We start from the raw sequence: 22,768 nt of genomic DNA, 5'->3' as shown, positions 1-22,768 counted from the left end.
TTGTTTAGATTCACATAAAGATTTATGAAAATGTCCAATGGAAGGAGTGACTGAAATTGAAATAATCACAGAACATATACTGTAAATCAATAACCTAGCATTATCACCCCCATTAAACCAGTCAGGATAATGTAGAACATCTATGTAATTGTTATAGGAACACATGTGGGACTTGTGTAAGTCTGATGTACATATAAAAGCAGTGTAGAGTGACCTCCCCTATCCAGTTTCCTGTTGACTGTCATACATTGGCTTGTAGCTACCAAATACATAAGTATATATATGACGTTATAATGAGGATGTAGAGTTGCAGAATGATACAGATAAAATATCAGAGTGCTAAAGGTCACTAGGAAGGGTAGGTTTATCAGTCTCTGTTTCATTATCATTACCGCTTTACACATTGCAGGCCTTTCCATGGTAAAATATAGATTTGAATTGTGAATATTGATTTGGTTGAGTTTGACTGGCTGGACTCAATCTAACCCAGACCATGTACTCAACAATGACTGCTAGTAGTTATGTATATACACATGTATCTACTGTAATCTAGATTCACATGTGGAGACAGTAATATCCTGTTGTATCTATGTAAATGTGACCTAAATTATGAGTCATCAGAAAACCTACTTCATGTATTATCTACTGGGAATTATCACAGGATTCAGTTTCATAGGGAAGTTTTTGTCATTTATCGTCTAGTCAACAGATTATTAATAGTCTTATGATACATTAAAATAGAAATCCACTTTATATCAAATTAAAGCTGCTGACTAACATTATAGATGTTGAGCACTGTTGTGTGTTAATTTAAAGTATTATCATGTATGTTGGAGATAACAACAATTTTTATTGTTTTATACACAAACAACCTGTCAGTTTGTACCTTACAATAAGTTCAAAGGTAAGTGATGATTATATTTGTACAAGTGGTAAGCACACAGGGTTGTATACTGAATATAGTCATCAAATTTAATTGTTATAGTGAAAGTATAAAACTCTCAGTAGTAGTTAGTTTTGACCTTATTTTTTCGTTTAGTAAGTGGCTTTTAACCCCTCATTGCAGAAGTTGCAGGCCCTAGTTGAACATATATATATCAATTTTTTGAATAATTTTCCTTTAGTTTAAATAAAGTACTTTCAGTTAAACCAAACAATATGGGTGATACAGGCCCTATTGAACAATTGTTCTGTGTTTGCATTATAACACTTCTGTATTTGTTACAAATTTTTAACCAATATCCTACATATCTTGTTTTGGTATCTATATCCTGTTAAACAGTGTCCTACATATCTTGTTTTGGTCACTATATCCTGATAAACACTGTCCTACATTTCTTGTTTTGGTAACTATATCCTGTTAAACAGTGTCCTACATATCTTGTTTTGGTCACTATATCCTGTTAAACAGTGTCCTACATATCTTGTTTTGGTCACTATATCCTGTTAAACAGTGTCCTACATATCTTGTTTTGGTATCTATATCCTGTTAAACAGTGTCCTACATATCTTGTTTTGGTCACTATATCCTGTTAAACACTGTCCTACATATCTTGTTTTGGTCACTATATCCTGTTAAACAGTGTCCTACATATCTTGTTTTGGTCACTATATCCTGATAAACACTGTCCTACATATCTTGTTTTGGTCACTATATCCTGATCAACACTGTCCTACATATCTTGTTTTGGTCACTATATCCTGATAAACAGTGTCCTACATTTCTTGTTTTGGTAAATATATCCTGATAAACAGTGTCCTACATATCTTGTTTTGGTCACTATATCCTGTTAAACAGTGTCCTACATATCTTGTTTTGGTCACTATATCCTGATAAACAGTGTCCTACATCTACATATCTACTATATCCTGATAAACAGTGTCCTACATATCTTGTTTTGGTCACTATATCCTGATAAACAGTGTCCTACATATCTTGTTTTGGTCACTATATCCTGATAAACAGTGTCCTACATATCTTGTTTTGGTCACTATATCCTAATAAACAGTGTCCTACATATCTTGTTTTGGTCACTATATCCTGTTAAACAGTGTCCTACATATCTTGTTTTGGTCACTATATCCTGATAAACAGTGTCCTACATATCTTGTTTTGGTCACTATATCCTGATAAACAGTGTCCTACATATCTTGTTTTGGTCACTATATCCTGTTAAACAGTGTCCTACATATCTTGTTTTGGTCACTATATCCTGTTAAACAGTGTCCTACATATCTTGTTTTGGTCACTATATCCTGTTAAACAGTGTCCTACATATCTTGTTTTGGTCACTATATCCTGTTAAACAGTGTCCTACATATCTTGTTTTGGTCACTATATCCTGTTAAACAGTGTCCTACATTTGGTCTATATCCTATATATATCCTGTTAAACAGTGTCCTACATATCTTGTTTTGGTCACTATATCCTGTTAAACAGTGTTCTACATATCTTGTTTTGGTCACTATATCCTGTTAAACAGTGTCCTACATATCTTGTTTTGGTCACTATATCCTGTTAAACAGTGTCCTACATATCTTGTTTTGGTCACTATATCCTGTTAAACAGTGTCCTACATATCTTGTTTTGGTCACTATATCCTGTTAAACAGTGTCCTACATATCTTGTTTTGGTCACTATATCCTGTTAAACAGTGTCCTACATATCTTGTTTTGGTCACTATATCCTGTTAAACAGTGTCCTACATATCTAGATCCTGTTTTGGTCACTATATCCTGTTAAACAGTGTCCTACATATCTTGTTTTGGTCACTATATCCTGTTAAACAGTGTCCTACATATCTTGTTTTGGTCACTATATCCTGTTAAACAGTGTCCTACATATCTTGTTTTGGTCACTATATCCTGTTAAACAGTGTCCTACATATCTTGTTTTGGTCACTATATCCTGTTAAACAGTGTCCTACATATCTTGTTTTGGTCACTATATCCTGTTAAACAGTGTCCTACATATCTTGTTTTGGTCACTATATCCTGTTAAACAGTGTCCTACATATCTTGTTTTGGTCACTATATCCTGTTAAACAGTGTCCTACATATCTTGTTTTGGTCACTATATCCTGTTAAACAGTGTCCTACATATCTTGTTTTGGTCACTATATCCTGTTAAACAGTGTCCTACATATCTTGTTTTGGTCACTATATCCTGTTAAACAGTGTCCTACATATCTTGTTTTGGTCACTATATCCTGTTATGTCCTACATATCTTGTTTTGGTCACTATATCCTGTTAAACAGTGTCCTACATATCTTGTTTTGGTCACTATATCCTGTTAAACAGTGTCCTACATATCTTGTTTTGGTCAATATCAGTGTCCTACATATCTTGTTTTGGTCACTATATACTGATAAACAGTGTCCTACATATCTTGTTTTGGTCACTATATCCTGTTAAACAGTGTCCTACATATCTTGTTTTGGTCACTATATCCTGTTAAACAGTGTCCTACATATCTTGTTTTGGTCACTATATCCTGTTAAACAGTGTCCTACATATCTTGTTTTGGTCACTATATCCTGTTAAACAGTGTCCTACATATCTTGTTTTGGTCACTATATCCTGTTAAACAGTGTCCTACATATCTTGTTTTGGTCACTATATCCTGTTAAACAGTGTCCTACATATCTTGTTTTGGTCACTATATCCTGTTAAACAGTGTCCTACATATCTTGTTTTGGTCACTATATCCTGTTAAACAGTGTCCTACATATCTTGTTTTGGTCACTATATCCTGTTAAACAGTGTCCTACATATCTTGTTTTGGTCACTATATCCTGTTAAACAGTGTCCTACATATCTTGTTTTGGTCACTATATCCTGTTAAACACTGTCCTACATATCTTGTTTTGGTCACTATATCCTGTTAAACAGTGTCCTACATATCTTGTTTTGGTCACTATATCCTGTTAAACAGTGTCCTACATATCTTGTTTTGGTCACTATATCCTGTTAAACAGTGTCCTACATTTCTTGTTTTGGTCACTATATCCTGTTTAAACAGTGTCCTACATATCTTGTTTTGGTCACAGTGTCCTACATATCTTGTTTTGGTCACTATATCCTGTTAAACAGTGTCCTACATATCTTGTTTTGGTCACTATATCCTGTTAAACAGTGTCCTACATATCTTGTTTTGGTCACTATATCCTGTTAAACAGTGTCCTACATATCTTGTTTTGGTCACTATATCCTGTTAAACAGTGTCCTACATATCTTGTTTTGGTCACTATATCCTGTTAAACAGTGTCCTACATATCTTGTTTTGGTCACTATATCCTGTTAAACAGTGTCCTACATATCTTGTTTTGGTCACTATATCCTGTTAAACAGTGTCCTACATATCTTGTTTTGGTCACTATATCCTGTTAAACAGTGTCCTACATATCTTGTTTTGGTCACTATATCCTGTTAAACAGTGTCCTACATATCTTGTTTTGGTCACTATATCCTGTTAAACAGTGTCCTACATATCTTGTTTTGGTCACTATATCCTGTTAAACACTGTCCTACATATCTTGTTTTGGTCACTATATCCTGTTAAACACTGTCCTACATTTCTTGTTTTGGTCACTATATCCTGTTAAACACTGTCCTACATTTCTTGTTTTGGTCACTATATCCTGTTAAACAGTGTCCTACATATCTTGTTTTGGTCACTATATCCTGTTAAACAGTGTCCTACATATCTTGTTTTGGTCACTATATCCTGTTAAACAGTGTCCTACATATCTTGTTTTGGTCACTATATCCTGATAAACAGTGTCCTACATATCTTGTTTTGGTCACTATATCCTGTTAAACAGTGTCCTACATATCTTGTTTTGGTCACTATATCCTGATAAACAGTGTCCTACATATCTTGTTTTGGTCACTATATCCTGATAAACAGTGTCCTACATATCTTGTTTTGGTCACTATATCCTGATAAACAGTGTCCTACATATCTTGTTTTGGTCACTATATCCTGATAAACAGTGTCCTACATATCTTGTTTTGGTCACTATATCCTGATAAACAGTGTCCTACATATCTTGTTTTGGTCACTATATCCTGATAAACAGTGTCCTACATATCTTGTTTTGGTCACTATATCCTGATAAACAGTGTCCTACATATCTTGTTTTGGTCACTATATCCTGATAAACAGTGTCCTACATATCTTGTTTTGGTCACTATATCCTGATAAACAGTGTCCTACATATCTTGTTTTGGTCACTATATCCTGTTAAACAGTGTCCTACATATCTTGTTTTGGTCACTATATCCTGTTAAACAGTGTCCTACATATCTTGTTTTGGTCACTATATCCTGTTAAACAGTGTCCTACATATCTTGTTTTGGTCACTATATCCTGTTAAACAGTGTCCTACATATCTTGTTGTGGTCACTATATCCTGATAAACAGTGTCCTCTATATCCTGTTAAACAGTGTCCTACATATCTTGTTTTGGTATCTATATCCTGATAAACAGTGTCCTACATATCTTGTTTTGGTCACTATATCCTGATAAACAGTGTCCTACATATCTTGTTTTGGTCACTATATCCTGATAAACAGTGTCCTACATATCTTGTTTTGGTCACTATATCCTGATAAACAGTGTCCTACATATCTTGTTTTGGTCACTATATCCTGATAAACAGTGTCCTACATATCTTGTTTTGGTCACTATATCCTGATAAACAGTGTCCTACATATCTTGTTTTGGTCACTATATCCTGATAAACAGTGTCCTACATATCTTGTTTTGGTCACTATATCCTGATAAACAGTGTCCTACATATCTTGTTTTGGTCACTATATCCTGATAAACAGTGTCCTACATATCTTGTTTTGGTCACTATATCCTGATAAACAGTGTCCTACATATCTTGTTTTGGTCACTATATCCTGATAAACAGTGTTCTACATATCTTGTTTTGGTCACTATATCCTGATAAACAGTGTCCTACATATCTTGTTTTGGTAAATATATCCTGATAAACAGTGTCCTACATATCTTGTTTTGGTCACTATATCCTGTTAAACAGTGTCCTACATATCTTGTTTTGGTAACTATATCCTGTTAAACACTGTCCTACATATCTTGTTTTGGTCACTATATCCTGTTAAACACTGTCCTACATATCTTGTTTTGGTAAATATATCCTGTTAAACAGTGTCCTACATATCTTGTTTTGGTCACTATATCCTGATAAACAGTGTCCTACATATCTTGTTTTGGTATCTATATCCTGATAAACAGTGTCCTACATATCTTGTTTTGGTAACTATATCCTGTTAAACGGTGTCCTACATTTCTTGTTTTGATAACTTTTTCTAAAAAGCCAACATTCTGAATTTTTTCTTGTTGTTTTATTTTAAATTGTTTAAATTTGTAGGAGACAAATCATGACGAAGGAGCGAGCGGTATGGGTAACACTGGGTCCAATGAAGAATCTCCTTCGATCCGCTACAATGCTCGTGAGGACATCGTAGTAGGTTTACCTGAACGGTCTGCTAACATCCCAATGTCTCCAACAAAACCACGTCAGCGTCGCCGTAAACAACGCAAGTCTATAAATGCGGATAAGGCAAGGCCACGTAGGCCAAGGCCTCGTGATAGTGTCAGTGTGAGTAGTGATGAAGGGGATAACCTCCTGAACATATCCCATGATGCGTCAGATGGAGAATCGGGGTCCCTTAAGGGAAACCTGAGTATCCGTTCTCTTAGTGAAAGAAATATTAGATATGGCTTTGATCATGAGAAATTTTGTGAAACAAATGGTATCCCTAGGAAAGTCGCAGATGACCGAACAGAGTTAGAAGTGACGATAGAGAAAGATAATGTGGATACTACTATACCACAAGGGGAGACAACTGGTTCTGAAAATTCTAGAGTTGGGGTTGTTGACTGTTCGGTTCTCCTCACCCCACCATCAGAGGAGGAAGCTTTAGCCTACGCACATATAACAAATTCAAGGGGGATAACTCACAGTACTACCCCTACTAGTAGTAATGAGACAGACAAATCTGTTGTGGAAAATTATGTTGCATTTGGTCCAATGTCCTCAAGCGGGGCCATGTCTGGTATAATGTCCTCAAGTGGGGCAATGTCAATATCGGATCAGGATGAGGACAAGGATGCCAGTGCCCCTGATGCAAACACATCCATCACAAATGTGGAGAACACGGACAATAAGAACAACATGCTTCACAACCAGACATTACAGCAACATTTGACAGAGAATCTGGACAATGCCCCTACAATCATAGACACTGTGGATAACCACATTCACACTACAGTAGGGGATTTTATCCAGAACACAGCAAAACCACATTCATACAACACATCCTCAGGGGATAGCAATTCATCGTCTCCGTACAAGTCTGCCAATAGTCACGTACACGGGCACTCAAGCTCCTCAGGGAACATGAGTGTAGATGACGAGGGAACAACTGATAGCATGTCGTCCCGTCACAGTGACAGAAAGTTTGACCGATGTTTCCAACAGTCCCTGTTACACCGACTCCATGAATATACAACAGGGGGAAGTAATTCTACATCACTGGAGACTTCTCCTGACATCTCACCATACCACCGAGCAACAAGTAGTGGTGTGTCCAGTCGTCAGGAGAGTCTATCTGATCTGGCAACCTCTGATAGTGAGATTTTTAACATTGAAGGCTCATTAGCTGAACAAGAGTTTTCTAAAATAGAAGGGGAGATTGGTCATTTAGATGAGGAGTTTATATCTTTAAATACCAAATTGGCAGAACTTATGAGTAAGTCAGCTAATACAAGTGGTGGTAATGCGACCACTCTTCCCAGTTTGTGTGTAGACACAGAGTCAAAGTCAGTTCCTGCTTCTCCTGTGCGTGTACAGAATGATGCCTTACTGAGTAACAAGAAGCTAAGACATTGTGTGTCTGGGAATTCTAGTCAATCTCACAGTGATTCTTCCTTCAGTCCACAGCACATTCACTCAGACAGTGTTGACTTGTCATGGGAGTACTATGACATGGACCCTGGAAATTTACCTGTTAATTCACAATTCAAGGACATAGCTGAAGAAGACACAGGAAATGTCATTGTGCAAAAAGAAGAGAGCAGCAATGGCTTTTCTGCAGCAGATAGCGAGAATGGCCACACAACATGCGATGACCTAGAGACAGACTCCTTTAATGATGGCACAGGAGAAGAAAACTATCCCAGAATTGACCAAACCTCAGCAAGTAAGTAACATGCAAATTTGTACACAGAGTCAATCAGCAACAGGTGTATGAGGGCAATAACTCTACTAGAATGGTCTGTTGTCTACAGGTGTATGAGGGCAATAACTCTACTAGAATGGTCTGTTGTCTACAGGTGTATGAGGGCAATAACTCTACTACAATGGTCTGTTGTCTACAGGTGTATGAGGGCAATAACTCTACTAGAATGGTCTGTTGTCTACAGGTGTATGAGGGCAATAACTCTACTAGAATGGTCTGTTGTCTACAGGTGTATGAGGGCAATAACTCTACTACAATGGTCTGTTGTCTACAGGTAGATGGATCACCATTAATTAGTATGTCAGGTCTGTTTTGTACAGGTAGATGGATCACCATTAATAGCAGGTCTGTTTTGAACAGGTAGATGGATCACCATTAATAGCAGGTCTGTTTTGTACAGGTAGATTGATCACCATTAATAAGTATGTCAGGTCTGTTTTGTACAGGTAGATTGATAACCATTAATTAGTATGTCAGGTCTGTTTTCTACAGGTAGATGGATCACCATGAATTAGCAGGTCTGTTTTCTACAGGTAGATTGATCACCATTAATAGCAGGTCTGTTTTGTACAGGTAGATTGATCACCATTAATAAGTATGTCAGGTCTGTTTTGTACAGGTAGATTGATAACCATTAATTAGTATGTCAGGTCTGTTTTCTACAGGTAGATGGATCACCATGAATTAGCAGGTCTGTTTTCTACAGGTAGATTGATCACCATTAATAAGTATGTCAGGTCTGTTTTCTACAGGTAGATGGATCACCATTAATTAGTATGTCAGGTCTGTTTTGTACAGGTAGATGGATCACCATTAATATCAGGTCTGTTTTGTACAGGTAGGTAGATCAGCATTAAATAGTATGTCAGGTCTGTTTTCTACAGGTAGAATGATCACCATGAATTAGCAGGTCTGTTTTGTACAGGTAGATTGATCACCATTAATTAGTATGTCAGGTCTGTTTTGTACAGGTAGATGGATCTCCATTAATTAGTATGTCAGGTCTGTTTTGTACAGGTAGATTGATCACCATTAATATCAGGTCTGTTTTGTACAGGTAGATGGATCACCATGAATTAACAGGTCTGTTTTGTACAGGTAGATTGATCACCATTAATTAGTATGTCAGGTCTGTTTTGTACAGGTAGATTGATCACCATTAATATCAGGCTTGTTTTGTACAGGTAGATGGACCACCATGAATTAGCAGGTCTGTTTTGTACAGGTAGATGGATCACCATGGATTAGCAGGTCTGTTTTCTACAGGTAGATGGATCACCATTAATTAGTATGTCAGGTCTGTTTTCTATAGGTAGATGGATCACCATTAATAAGTATGTCAGGTCTGTTTTCTACAGGTAGATGGATCACCATTAATAAGTATGTCAGGTCCGTTTTGTACAGGTAGATGGATCACCATTAATTAGTATGTCAGGTCTGTTTTCCAGTAACTTCTATCAAGAGATAGTGATATTCTTCACAATCATAGTTCAGTATAACTGAAGATTCTTCATGATAAGGTTTCAGTATAACTAGAGATTCTTCACAATCAAGTTTCAGTATAACTAGAGATTCTTCATGATAAGGTTTCAGTATAACTAGAGATTCTTCATGATAAGGTTTCAGTATAACTAGAGATTCTTCATGATAAGGTTTCAGTATAACTAGAGATTCTTCACAATCAAGTTTCAGTATAACTAGAGATTCTTCATGATAAGGTTTCAGTATAACTAAAGATTCTTCACAATCAAGTTTCAGTATAACTAGAGAATCTTCATGATAAAGTTTCAGTATAACTAGAGATTCTTCATGATAAGGTTTCAGTATAACTAGAGATTCTTCATGATTAGGTTTCAGTATAACTAAAGATTCTTCACAATCAAGTTTCAGTATAACTAAAAATTCCTGAAGATCAAGTTTCAGTTTAACTAAAGATTCTTCATGATAAGGTTTCAGTATAACTAGAGATTCTTCATGATAAGGTTTCAGTATAACTAGAGATTCTTCATGATAAGGTTTCAGTATAACTAAAGATTCCTGAAGATCAAGTTTCAGTATAACTAGAGATTCTTCATGATAAGGTTTCAGTATAACTAAAGATTCCTGAAGATCAAGTTTCAGTATAACTAGAGATTCTTCATGATAAGGTTTCAGTATAACTAAAGATTCCTGAAGATCAAGTTTCAGTATAACTAGAGATTCTTCATGATAAAGTTTCAGTATAACTAGAGATTCTTCATGATTAAGTTTCAGTATAACTAGAGATTCTTCATGATTAAGTTTCAGTATAACTAGAGATTCTTCATGATAAGGTTTCAGTATAACTAGAGATTCTTCATGATAAGGTTTCAGTATAACTAAAGATTCCTGAAGATCAAGTTTCAGTATAACTAGAGATTCTTCATGATTAAGTTTCAGTATAACTAAAGATTCTTCATGATAAGGTTTCAGTATAACTAGAGATTCTTCATGATAAGGTTTCAGTATAACTAGAGATTCTTCATGATAAGGTTTCAGTATAACTAGAGATTCTTCATGATAAGGTTTCAGTATAACTAGAGATTCTCCATGATAAGGTTTCAGTATAACTAGAGAATCTTCATGATAAGGTTTCAGTATAACTAGAGATTCTTCACTATCAAGTTTCAGTATAACTAGAGATTCTTCATGATAAGGTTTCAGTATAACTAGAGATTCTTCATGATTAAGTTTCAGTATAACTAGAGATTCTTCATGATAAGGTTTCAGTATAACTAGAGATTCTTCATGATAAGGTTTCAGTATAACTAGAGATTCTTCATGATAAGGTTTCAGTATAACTAGAGATTCTTCATGATTAAGTTTCAGTATAACTAGAGATTCTTCATGATAAGGTTTCAGTATAACTAGAGATTCTTCATGATAAGGTTTCAGTATAACTAGAGATTCTTCATGATAAGGTTTCAGTATAACTAGAGATTCTTCATGATAAGGTTTCAGTATAACTAGAGATTCTCCATGATAAGGTTTCAGTATAACTAGAGAATCTTCATGATAAGGTTTCAGTATAACTAGAGATTCTTCACAATCAAGTTTCAGTATAACTAGAGATTCTTCATGATAAGGTTTCAGTATAACTAGAGATTCTTCATGATAAGGTTTCAGTATAACTAAAGATTCTTCATGATTAAGTTTCAGTATAACTAGAGATTCTTCATGATTAAGTTTCAGTATAACTAGAGATTCTTCATGATAAGGTTTCAGTATAACTAGAGATTCTTCATGATAAGGTTTCAGTATAACTAGAGATTAAGGTTTCAGTATAACTAGAGATTCTTCATGATTAAGTTTCAGTATAACTAGAGATTCTTCATGATAAGGTTTCAGTATAACTAGAGATTCTTCATGATAAGGTTTCAGTATAACTAGAGATTCTCCATGATAAGGTTTCAGTATAACTAGAGAATCTTCATGTTTAGGTTTCAGTATAACTAGAGATTCTTCATGATAAGGTTTCAGTATAACTAGAGATTCTCCATGATAAGGTTTCAGTATAACTAGAGAATCTTCATGTTTAGGTTTCAGTATAACTAGAGATTCTTCATGATTAAGTTTCAGTATAACTAAAGATTCCTGAAGATCAAGTTTCAGTATAACTAGAGATTCTCATATTTAGGTGTCAGTATAACTAGAGATTTTTGATGATTAAGTTTCAGTACAACTAGGGATTCTTCATGATTACATAAGGTACAGTGTGTGGGTCTTATTAGGTCAAGGTCATTTGGAAGTCAAATCAGTGAGTACTGTATGTAGGTTATTAGGTCAAGATTATTTTTGTTTTTGACAACTGTGATTTATGTATTGATGTACTATATAATCTTCAGCGAGGAAATATTACAGTTAGAATCAGTTATTTGAGGGAACCACTTCTCTGGGACGACAGTAACCAAGTATATCTTATCTGAGGACAAAACTGACATATTCAAAATGATAAAATTTTGATAACCACAGGTCAGGTCCAAGTTGGGGAACATGTGAATATGTTGGAATATGCTGAGCAAGAATGGAGAGGAGAAACAGAGAAAGCCATTACCATCAAACAGGTACATATTAGAGCGTTTTTACATCTGTATATATGATTATAAAGAAGTTGGTTTGCAAACGATGCAATACCTTAAATCAGGTGTTGAAAAAAACGTTAGTAGTTGTGCATACTCATATAAGAGACTAATTTAAAGAATTAGGAGCTACCAAAATGCAAGTGGATCAAATTTAGAAGCTCTGAGGCTCCCTAAACAGAATATGTACCTATTTACATTCAGGTCACTTGGATGGAATTATTCACGTTAAATTCTTATTTGTACATGTTCTATCTGAGAAAAAGCTGGGTCTTCTTGTATTGATTTTGTCACCAGGAAGACATTTTAAATATGACATGGAGTTGTTGGTTACTTTATACATATATATAAAGTATTTATTCTATGACTTCCTTGAAGATCTTTTTGTTCTTTTTGTTTGCTTATTTCATTTGAGCTTGATAAGAAATTTATAACATGGCAGCCAAAAATAGATATGTCTTGTTTCTTCTTCATACAGAACCAACTGACATTGTTCACAAACATATAGATACATCTGTGCATTGCTGAATAGAACACTTAACTTTAGTGTTTTATCTGTAAATGCTGGTTGAATCTAAATTGAAATCTTGATAAAAATAAATTTTAGAGAGAAGAGTGATATTTTGCTTTGCCTTTGTTAGGCCTACACAGAGGTATTCACGGTAACCAACTGTCAGAGCCTGCAGCAGATAAGGGGAGACAATTACTGTGGGATCCGTGGATGTGTGTTCCAGTGTTTGTGTGATATGCTCAGTCTGAGGGGTATGTGGGGATCACTTGATGACACCCTTTCTACCCTAGAAAGGACTTTTACTGATCCTGCCTCCAATCTCAGCAACTGGAACTTTGCTGGTCGTCTTGCCCCACAGGAACCACTGTCACAGATGAAAGCCTGCCTTACTTACTTATTCTCCAAGGTATGGATAAAGTGTCAAGTGAACAATGTGGCTGGAGTTACACATACCATTATGTATTATTTTTGTAGATCTTGCCTGGAGTGGCTATTTGATTTTATGTACTAATAATGAGTCCATTTAGTATATTTAGTAGGTCTGTCAATACAAATTTTACACCAAATGATCTATACTCTCATGAAATCTGTACATCAAGCTCAAGGCCCATACAGTAATAAGTTTGTTATTCTGTGTACCTGTGCCACTTGTGATAATTATCATCTCCTAACAAGTGTTATATCACACCTGTTGTCACAGTACATATAATGATTACCATCACCTAACAAGTCTTAGATTTCACATGTCATCATGGTTCATTGTACTTGATCAACAGCTCTGAGCATAAGCTGACTCGTTCCTACTGTTACAATGCAACTTGATGTAGTAATATCAAGTTATGTAATGTAAACATTGATATAACTATGTTAATGAGTTGTGGACCACAATTTATAAATGAATACCTCAAAATATGTAAAAATCAGTTTTGGAAAGATGTCTTTAAAGCTCACATAGAACTTAGCCGGACAAAGGAACTTTTCTCAAATAAGACAACATCAATATTAAAAACACCACTTTGGCATAACAATAAGATAAGAGTGGGGGACAAGACGCTTTTTTATAAGAAATGGTACTCCAAAGGGGTTATGATAATTAATGATTTGATAAAGAATATTAATTCAGGAGTCTTCTATAGTTTTCAGGAATTTGTAACCAGATATGGCGTGCCAACTAATTTTTTAGAATATCAGGGGGTAATTCATATTGTTAAAAAGCTTATTTCTGACACAGATATTACCAATCATCCAGTTGTATACCCATAGTTACCAAAGGCTTTTGAGATTTACTTTAAAAATAAAAAAGGATCAAAAGATTTTTATCTTTTATTATGTCACAACAATACATTGTCTACAGGTAAACAAAAATGGAACACCATGTTTGTATACAGTGACGAAAAATGGAAACAAATATACAAATTGCCTTTTAAAGTAACAAAAAATACCAAATTACACTGGTTACAGTATAGGATAAATCAGCATATTTTAACTACTAACACTTACCTATCAAAAATAGGGATAGAAAATAGTTCTTCCTGTTTCCAGTGTGGAACAGAACCAGAAACAATTATTCATGCCCTATGGGAATGTGAAAAAGTACAAAGATTTTTACAGAATTTTGAATATCTTGTGGACAGTCTTTCAATACCTTTTGCATATAATAAAGAATCCTTTTTATTTGGAATATTGAATAGGAACAATATCAATTTTGTAGTGGACAACACAATAATATTGATAATGAAACAGTACATCTATAGCTCTAGATGTTTAAAAACGGAATTATCTATTCATGGTCTCAAGAATCTAATTAAGGAAACATATTGTGTCCAGAAATTCATAGCTACTGGAAAAGGGAATCTGGTACTGAATGAGTTTTAAAAAGTATGGAGGAAATGGGAAAAGTTAATTGAGATAACTTAGCATCATAAATTTGTGTTTCTAGTATGTGGTTATACATTCCCAGGCAGCTCCCTCTTAATTTCTCTCTCTCTCTCTCTTCTCTCTCTCTCTCTCTCCTCTCTTTCTCCTTCTGAGATATATTCCTTTTATGTAGTTATGTGTATTTGTTCTGTGTTTTTTGAGTGGGTGAAGTATGAGTGATAATAACATGTAAGAATGTTTGTATAGGTGTTGTATAGGTAAAGAATGAGTGAATATGTATACATAGTGGAAAAATGAGTGAACACATCCTTCAGGGGAGTTTGTATAGGTGTATGATATATATATGAAGAATTAGTGAAAATGTAGTGTATGAAATATAAGTGAATCAATCTTTTATGAGTGTTTTTGTTATATAAATGAGGTGCAGGTGAAATATGAGTGAATGTAGTATAGGTGAAGGATGAATGAATATATTCTATATAATTAATATACCAGTTGGGAGTGTTGTATAGATGAAGTGAAGGTGATGTATGAATGTAGGTGTATGATGAGTGACTGAAAGAAGAAAAGCTGAATGGGATATAAAATATAAATGAGAAAGTGTGGTATGTTTATTGTCTTGCAATGTATCCTGTTTGAAGAAAAAAATAAAAAGTTACAAAAAAAAAAGTTATGTAATGTAAGATTATAAATCAACATATTAGTGGCTTAATGTTCAATAATACTGAACCTTAACGTGCCAGATACAAGCAGTGACTTAAGACTACATGTATATGTATATCACACTCATAGTAAAAAAGAATATCCACGCATGGCTTCACAGATACATAGTAAAAATAATGTCGAGACTATCCATGCATGGCTTCACAGATACATAGTAAAAATAATGTCGAGACTATCCACACATGGCTTCACAGATACATAGTAAAAATAATGTCGAGACTATCCACGCATGGCTTCACAGATACATAGTAAAAATAATGTCGAGACTATCCACGCATGGCTTCACAGATACATAGTAAAAATAATGTCGAGACTATCCACGCATGGCTTCACAGATACATAGTAAAAATAATGTCGAGACTATCCACACATGGCTTCACAGATACATAGTAAAAATAATGTCGAGACTATCCACGCATGGCTTCACAGATACATAGTAAAAATAATGTCGAGACTATCCACGCATGGCTTCACAGATACATAGTAAAAATAATGTCAAGACTATCCACGCATGGCTTCACAGATACATAGTAAAAATAATGTTGAGACTATCCACGCATAGCTTCACAGATACATAGTAAAAATAATGTCGAGACTATTCACGCATGACTTCACAGATCAGACACACTACTCCATATAAGGAGACAACCAGTCCTTGAATACAGATATTGGTGTTGCTTGATGTTGAGGTGACATTCTTTAATACAAACTATGTTTTCTAAATATGGGTATGGAGAATCATGTTTTTGCTGTCATCTTTTTACAAAATGCATCGTTGAAAAAGTTTAAATTCAGAAATCATGTTGACCGTTTGAGTTCAGCAGAGATAAGTTACGACTGTTTTTGATATTATGATGTTTGAAAATGAGAGAAAAATTCTCTTCATTTTGTGTGTCTGTAGGACAGAAATATGCCAACCTCATGGTCACCCCTCAGCAGGGCCTTGAGTTCTACCACTTTTTGTGTCCCTCATGGTCAGCCCTCGGCAGGGCCTTGAGTTCTACCACTTTTTGTGTCCCTCATGGTCAGCCCTCGGCAGGGCCTTGAGTTCTACCACTTTTTGTGTCCCTCATGGTCAGCCCTCGGCAGGGCCTTGAGTTCTACCACTTTTTGTGTCCCTCATGGTCAGCCCTCGGCAGGGCCTTGAGTTCTACCACTTTTTGTGTCCCTCATGGTCAGCCCTCGGCAGGGCCTTGAAAGCTACCACTTTTTGTGTCCCTCATGGTCAGCCCTGGGCAGGGCCTTGAGTTCTACCACTTTTTGTGTCCCTCATGGTCAGCCCTCGGCAGGGCCTTTAGTTCTACCACTTTTTGTGCCCCTCATGGTCAACCCTCGGCAGGGCCTTGAGTTCTACAACTTTTTGTGTCCCTCATGGTCAGCCCTCGGCAGGGCCTTGAGTTCTACCACTTTTTGTGTCCCTCATGGTCAGCCCTCGGCAGGGCCTTGAGTTCTACCACTTTTTGTGTACCTCATATTTAGTATATCTTTCCTACAGACTACAATATCAAAGAGTCTTTTAAGAAATTTCTGATGATGGTGGTTTTCCCAAGAGTTTTGAGTCATCCTTAGATTGATATTTTGGTGTCTGTTGATTGATGTCATTCCCTTAATCATTTCATTTCCAATTGTTGCATTGCGATTTACAGTTTGAGGATGTGGAGCAGATGTCATTGTATGAAGAGCGCCGTCTTTGGGCTATGTCCTTGCTGAACTCTGATCCTGCTGGTGACGTGATGCTGATGGAAGGTGTGAAACTGCTAATGCTGCTTGAAGGAGTGCGCCTTTACAACAAAAGTCAGACAGGAGCTGATGTTCCCTTGTTTGTGTGGCTCTTATTTGCAAGGGACACATCTGATACACCTGCTAAATTTGTCACTAATCACCTCAACTGTGTCGGAGCTACAGCAGGCCTTGAGCAGGTGAGTCTAAAGAATATAAATACTTGTCTTGTCTAGAACAGGTACCATTTGTGTATTGATAACAGATTGGAGCCTTTATCCTTTTATTTTATGTATCCAAATATGAAAATTTTGTTGTTTGTTTCAGGTGGAAATGTTTCTACTAGGACATGTACTTGGAGTCCGTATATGTGTGTTCCGCCTCAGTCAGTTTGGCCAGGATGATTTTGTGTCCTACTATCCAGACAATGATGACAACCAACAGCCAATTATCAGTCTGCTGGCAGAGGATGATCGTCACTACAATGTACCTGTACACTAGTGGGGCCTACACTGTACCTGTACATTAGTGGGGCCTACACTTAACCTGTATGTTAGCAGGGCTACACTGTACCTGCACACTAGTAGGGCCTACACTCTACCTGTATGTTAGTGGGACCTACACTGTACCTGTATGTTAGCAGGGCTACACTGTACCTGTATGTTAGTAGGGCCTACACTGTATCTGTACCTAGTGGGGCCTACACTGTACCTGTATGTTAGTAAGGCCTACACTGTACCTGTATGTTAGTAGGACCTACACTGTATCTGTACCTAGTGGGGCCTACACTGTACCTGTATGTTAGTAAGGCCTACACTGTATCTGTACCTAGTGGGGCCTACACTGTACCTGTACATTAGTGGGGCCTACACTTTACCTGTTCATTAATAGGGCCTACACTGTACCTGTATGTTAGCAGGGCTACACTGTACCTGTACATTAGTGGGGCCTACACTGTACCTGTATGTTAGCAGGGCTACACTGTACCTGTATGTTAGCAGGGCCTACACTGTACCTGTATGTTAGCAGGGCCTACACTGTACCTGTATGTTAGCAAGGCTACACTGTACCTGTACATTAGTGGTGCCTACACTGTACCTGTACATTAGTGGGGCCTACACTGTACCTGTATGTTAGCAGGGCCTACACTGTACCTGTATGTTAGTGGGGCCTACACTGTACCTGTATGTTAGTGGGGCCAACACTGTACCTGTAAATTAGTGGGGCCTACAATGTACCTGTATGTTAGGAGGGCCTACACTGTACCTGTATGTTAGCAGGGCTACACTGTACCTGTACATTAGTGGGGCCTACACTGTACCTGTATGTTAGCAGGGCTACACTGTACCTGTACATTAGTGGGGCCTACACTGTACCTGTATGTTAGCAGGACCTACACTGTACCTGTATGTTAGCAGGGCCTACACTGTACCTGTATGTTAGCAGGCCTACACTGTACCTGTACATTAGTGGGGCCTACACTGTACCTGTATGTTAGCAGGACCTACACTGTACCTGTATGTTAGCAGGGCCTACACTGTACCTGTATGTTAGTGGGGACTACACTGTACCTGTATGTTAGCAGGGCCTACACTGTACCTGTATGTTAGCAAGGCTACACTGTACCTGTACATTAGTGGTGCCTACACTGTACCTGTACATTAGTGGGGCCTACACTGTACCTGTATGTTAGCAGGGCCTACACTGTACCTGTATGTTAGTGGGGCCTACACTGTACCTGTATGTTAGTGGGGCCAACACTGTACCTGTAAATTAGTGGGGCCTACAATGTACCTGTATGTTAGGAGGGCCTACACTGTACCTGTATGTTAGCAGGGCTACACTGTACCTGTACATTAGTGGGGCCTACACTGTACCTGTATGTTAGCAGGGCTACACTGTACCTGTACATTAGTGGGGCCTACACTGTACCTGTATGTTAGCAGGACCTACACTGTACCTGTATGTTAGCAGGGCCTACACTGTACCTGTATGTTAGCAGGGCTACACTGTACCTGTACATTAGTGGGGCCTACACTGTACCTGTATGTTAGCAGGACCTACACTGTACCTGTATGTTAGCAGGGCCTACACTGTACCTGTATGTTAGTGGGGACTACACTGTACCTGTATGTTAGCAGGGCCTACACTGTACCTGTATGTTAGTGGGGCCTACACTGTACCTGTACATTAGTGGGGCCTACACTGTACCGGTATGTTAGGAGGGCCTACACTCTACCTGTACATTAGTGGGGCCTACACTGTACCTGTACATTAGTGGGGCCTACACTGTACCAGTACACTAGCAGGCCCTACACTCTACTTGTACACTAGTGGGGTCAACAATGTTCCTGTACACCAGCTGGGCATACATGGTATATTCGCAGGGCCCACAATGAACCTGTACTCTATGGAGTCTACACTATCTGTACATTAGTGGGTCCTACACTGTACCTGTACATGAGCAGGGCCTACATTATTAGCAGGGCCTACACTGCATGTACATTAGCAGGGCCTACACTGTACATAATTTAGATCTGGTATTTCCTATTGTACTTAATCTACGTGAAAACGTGGCTGACCTTCATTAATCAATGGACTGCATACACTTAGGATATACTGACTAAATCGCCATGTCTGGTTGAAGGCCAGAGTTGTTGGAGACTTTGTGATGTATAGTGGATGTGTATATATTGTAAAAGAAATAAAACACTTGTTTGTAAGACAAGAATGTCAACTTAATAGAAGAAAATTGTATATAGTGATTAAGCTATTAAAGATGTTGGTTTTAGTATGTCCTGATATTTTAATGCTTTATCAATATTCGTCTTGTGTTTGCAGATAAAGGGAATTGTAAGGTGTGAAGCTTTTAGTATCATTGGGAGCAATATTGATCAGTTGAAGGTATTTTTTATACTCTGTTTTTGATTGTTTTAGTTTTTGGGGATTACTGCTGTGCCGATCATATTATTTCCCATCCAACTGGAGTGACAAACTATATGGGGACAAGATTCTTGTAAAATGTTTCGAATGTAAAAAATTAATATTTAACCATAAATTTGTATGTTGATAATCATATAACCATTTCTTATACCTTGTATGCATGTAAGAAAGCAGTCACATGGTTGTGTGAGAATTTGATTTTAATTGGTATTATTGATAGAAGACACTAGAGTGTGATTAGATACTCAGGTTTGTGTATAGGTGTGAACATCTTTACACAAGTTTCAGTAGTACTTTACGAGTATGAAGACGTCTGAACTTGGTGAGTGTGGAGATTCCTATAGAACTTCATGATATGATGTTTTCAGTCTTATCAGTTTCGATTTCGTTTTTATAATTTTTTAACAAGAACAGGTTTATATATACAGTGGATTGCTGATGCAGAGACCCTTTTCATCTAAGCCTCATCCTTCAATAGCCAATTTCCTTTCTCAGTCATTTCGATTGCTTTCTCTTACTTTCTCTTACTCGAGGCAGATATTAATAGCAGTATCTGCATTCTGACACTTTTGCTGAAGTGATATTTTTTGACAGAGAAAGGTGATGACTGGTCAGTTTATCACTCATTTCTTTCATCATATTTAAGATAGATGTCAAGCAGAATATGATTCATGAGAAAAGACATGCTCTTCGGGAGGAAATATGAACATAGGATTTGGCAACTTTTATTGGAAAGATGATTTAAACAAAACACTATGATTGTCAGGCTTTTCAGTAGATACACCTCTGTCATGTCTTTGTGTGATGTGTTATATATAACTATATTATAAGTTATCTCACAGAATTGTTGGCTTGAAAATGTTTTGAAATATTTTAGACTTCCATACAGGCAGGAAATAGTATGTGGTTTACAACATATTTTTATTAGGTCCTTATTGTTCAAGTGACCGAGGTGACCTTATGCTGTACTGTTGAGGTCCTTATTGTCCAAAAGACCAAGGTGACCTTATGCTGTACCATGGAATTCCTTATTGTCCAAACGACCAAGGTGACCTTATGCTGTACCGTGGAGGTCCTTATTGTCCAAAAGACCAAGGTGACCTTATGCTGTACCGTGGAGGTCCTTATTGTCCAAACGACCATGGTGACCTTATGCTGTACCGTGGAGGTCCTTATTGTCCAAAAGACCAAGGTGACCTTATGCTGCACTGTGGAGGTCCTTATTGTCCAAAAGACCATGGTGACCTTATGCTGTACTGTGGAGGTCCTTATTGTCCAAAAGACCAAGGTGACCTTATGCTGTACTGTGGAGGTCCTTATTGTCCAAACGACCATGGTGACCTTATGCTGTACCGTGGAGGTCCTTATTGTCCAAAAGACCAAGGTGACCGTATGCTGTACCGTGGAGGTCCTTATTGTCCAAAAGACCATGGTGACCTTATGCTGCACTGTTGAGGTCCTTATTGTCCAAAAGACCAAGGTGACCTTATGCTGTACCGTGGAGGTCCTTATTGTCCAAAAGACCATGGTGACCTTATGCTGTAATTTGGAGGTCCTTATTGTCCAAAAGACCATGGTGACCTTATGCTGTACTGTGGCAGCTGTCGTCTGCCTAAGTTCCCAGTTCCTAGTTCCAGGTTTATATAATTATCTCTTACAATGTACAGCTCAGCGCCAAATATTTCCCGGAAAAAAAATACGAAAACATTGGAAAAATTGTTGACCATAGTCGCCTACGGCGGCCTGTCTGCATGTCGACTTTAGTCGCCTACATCGGCCTGTCTGCATGTCGACTTTAGTCGCCTACGGCACCGAAAGGGTTAAAACACTACTAATCAAGTCTGGATTTTGACCAAATTTGGTTAGAATTATTCTAGGGTGAATAATTTGATTTTAAAACCCTTCTGTGGCTGTTGGAATATTAGGGTAAAGTAGACTTTGTATGGAGGGTTTTTTGACCGAGGGGTTTTGGCAAATGGGAAAATAGATATAAACATTTAGAATTCCTTTGCCTTGAGTTTGATAAAGCAATTTCCGTCAAACAAACGTGAGTGATACAGGCCCTTTATGAGCCTCTTGTTGTGTGAGAAATTATTGAAAGATTTGGCCAAGATTAGGACCTGAGATTTGTTTTCATACATCAGGAAAATTTTTATACTTTAACTGATGGCTTAGTAAAATCATAACTCTTTGTCATCCTGGGACATGCTACACTGATCAACAAAAACATGATCACATTGGAGATAAATCAGAAAAGATCAATTTGTTTTTATTTATTAAGTGTAAATAATAGATCTTATGTATTTACATATGCAAATAAATAAAATCAAAAGTAATGGATGTGTCATGTCCTGGTCAATATTGATAACAAAAGTCTGTATGAAATGATTGTGTCATGTCCTGGTCAATATTGATAACAAAAGTCTGTATGAAATGATTGTGTCATATCCTGGTCAATATTGATGACAAAAGTCTGTATGAAATGATTGTGTCATGTCCTGGTCAATATTGATAACAAAAGTCTGTATGAAATGAGTGTGTCATGTCCTGGTCAATATTGATAACAAAAGTCTGTATGAAATGAGTGTGTCATGTCCTGGTCAATATTGATAACAAAAGTC

General features: G+C 36.9%; 1 protein-coding gene across 1 annotated transcript; it reads left to right on the top strand.

Annotated features, from left to right (window-relative positions):
* The first annotated feature begins 505 nt into the window (after positions 1-505).
* LOC132562281 (uncharacterized) lies at positions 506-18,007 on the top strand. Its single transcript, XM_060227021.1, has 6 exons — positions 506-523; positions 6,404-8,237; positions 12,267-12,358; positions 13,015-13,290; positions 17,132-17,404; positions 17,532-18,007. The coding sequence occupies exons 1-6, from the start codon at positions 506-508 to the stop codon at positions 17,703-17,705; spliced, it is 2,667 nt and encodes an 888-aa protein (XP_060083004.1). The 3' UTR covers positions 17,706-18,007.
* The last annotated feature ends 4,761 nt before the right edge of the window (positions 18,008-22,768 follow it).

The sequence above is a fragment of the Ylistrum balloti genome, unplaced genomic scaffold (assembly GCF_031769215.1).
Source record: "Ylistrum balloti isolate Yb309-2 unplaced genomic scaffold, AGI_CSIRO_Ybal_v1 Utg371386, whole genome shotgun sequence".
NCBI lineage: Eukaryota > Metazoa > Mollusca > Bivalvia > Pectinida > Pectinidae > Ylistrum > Ylistrum balloti.
This window is presented reverse-complemented; position numbering and strand designations above follow the sequence as displayed.

Bases quoted from the DNA above. Each gene is read 5' to 3' on its own strand.
- LOC132562281 (XM_060227021.1), top strand. The intron at 8,238-12,266 runs GTAAGTAACATG...TGATAACCACAG, and splicing joins AATTGACCAAACCTCAGCAA to GTCAGGTCCAAGTTGGGGAA. The intron at 17,405-17,531 runs GTGAGTCTAAAG...TGTTTGTTTCAG, and splicing joins CTACAGCAGGCCTTGAGCAG to GTGGAAATGTTTCTACTAGG.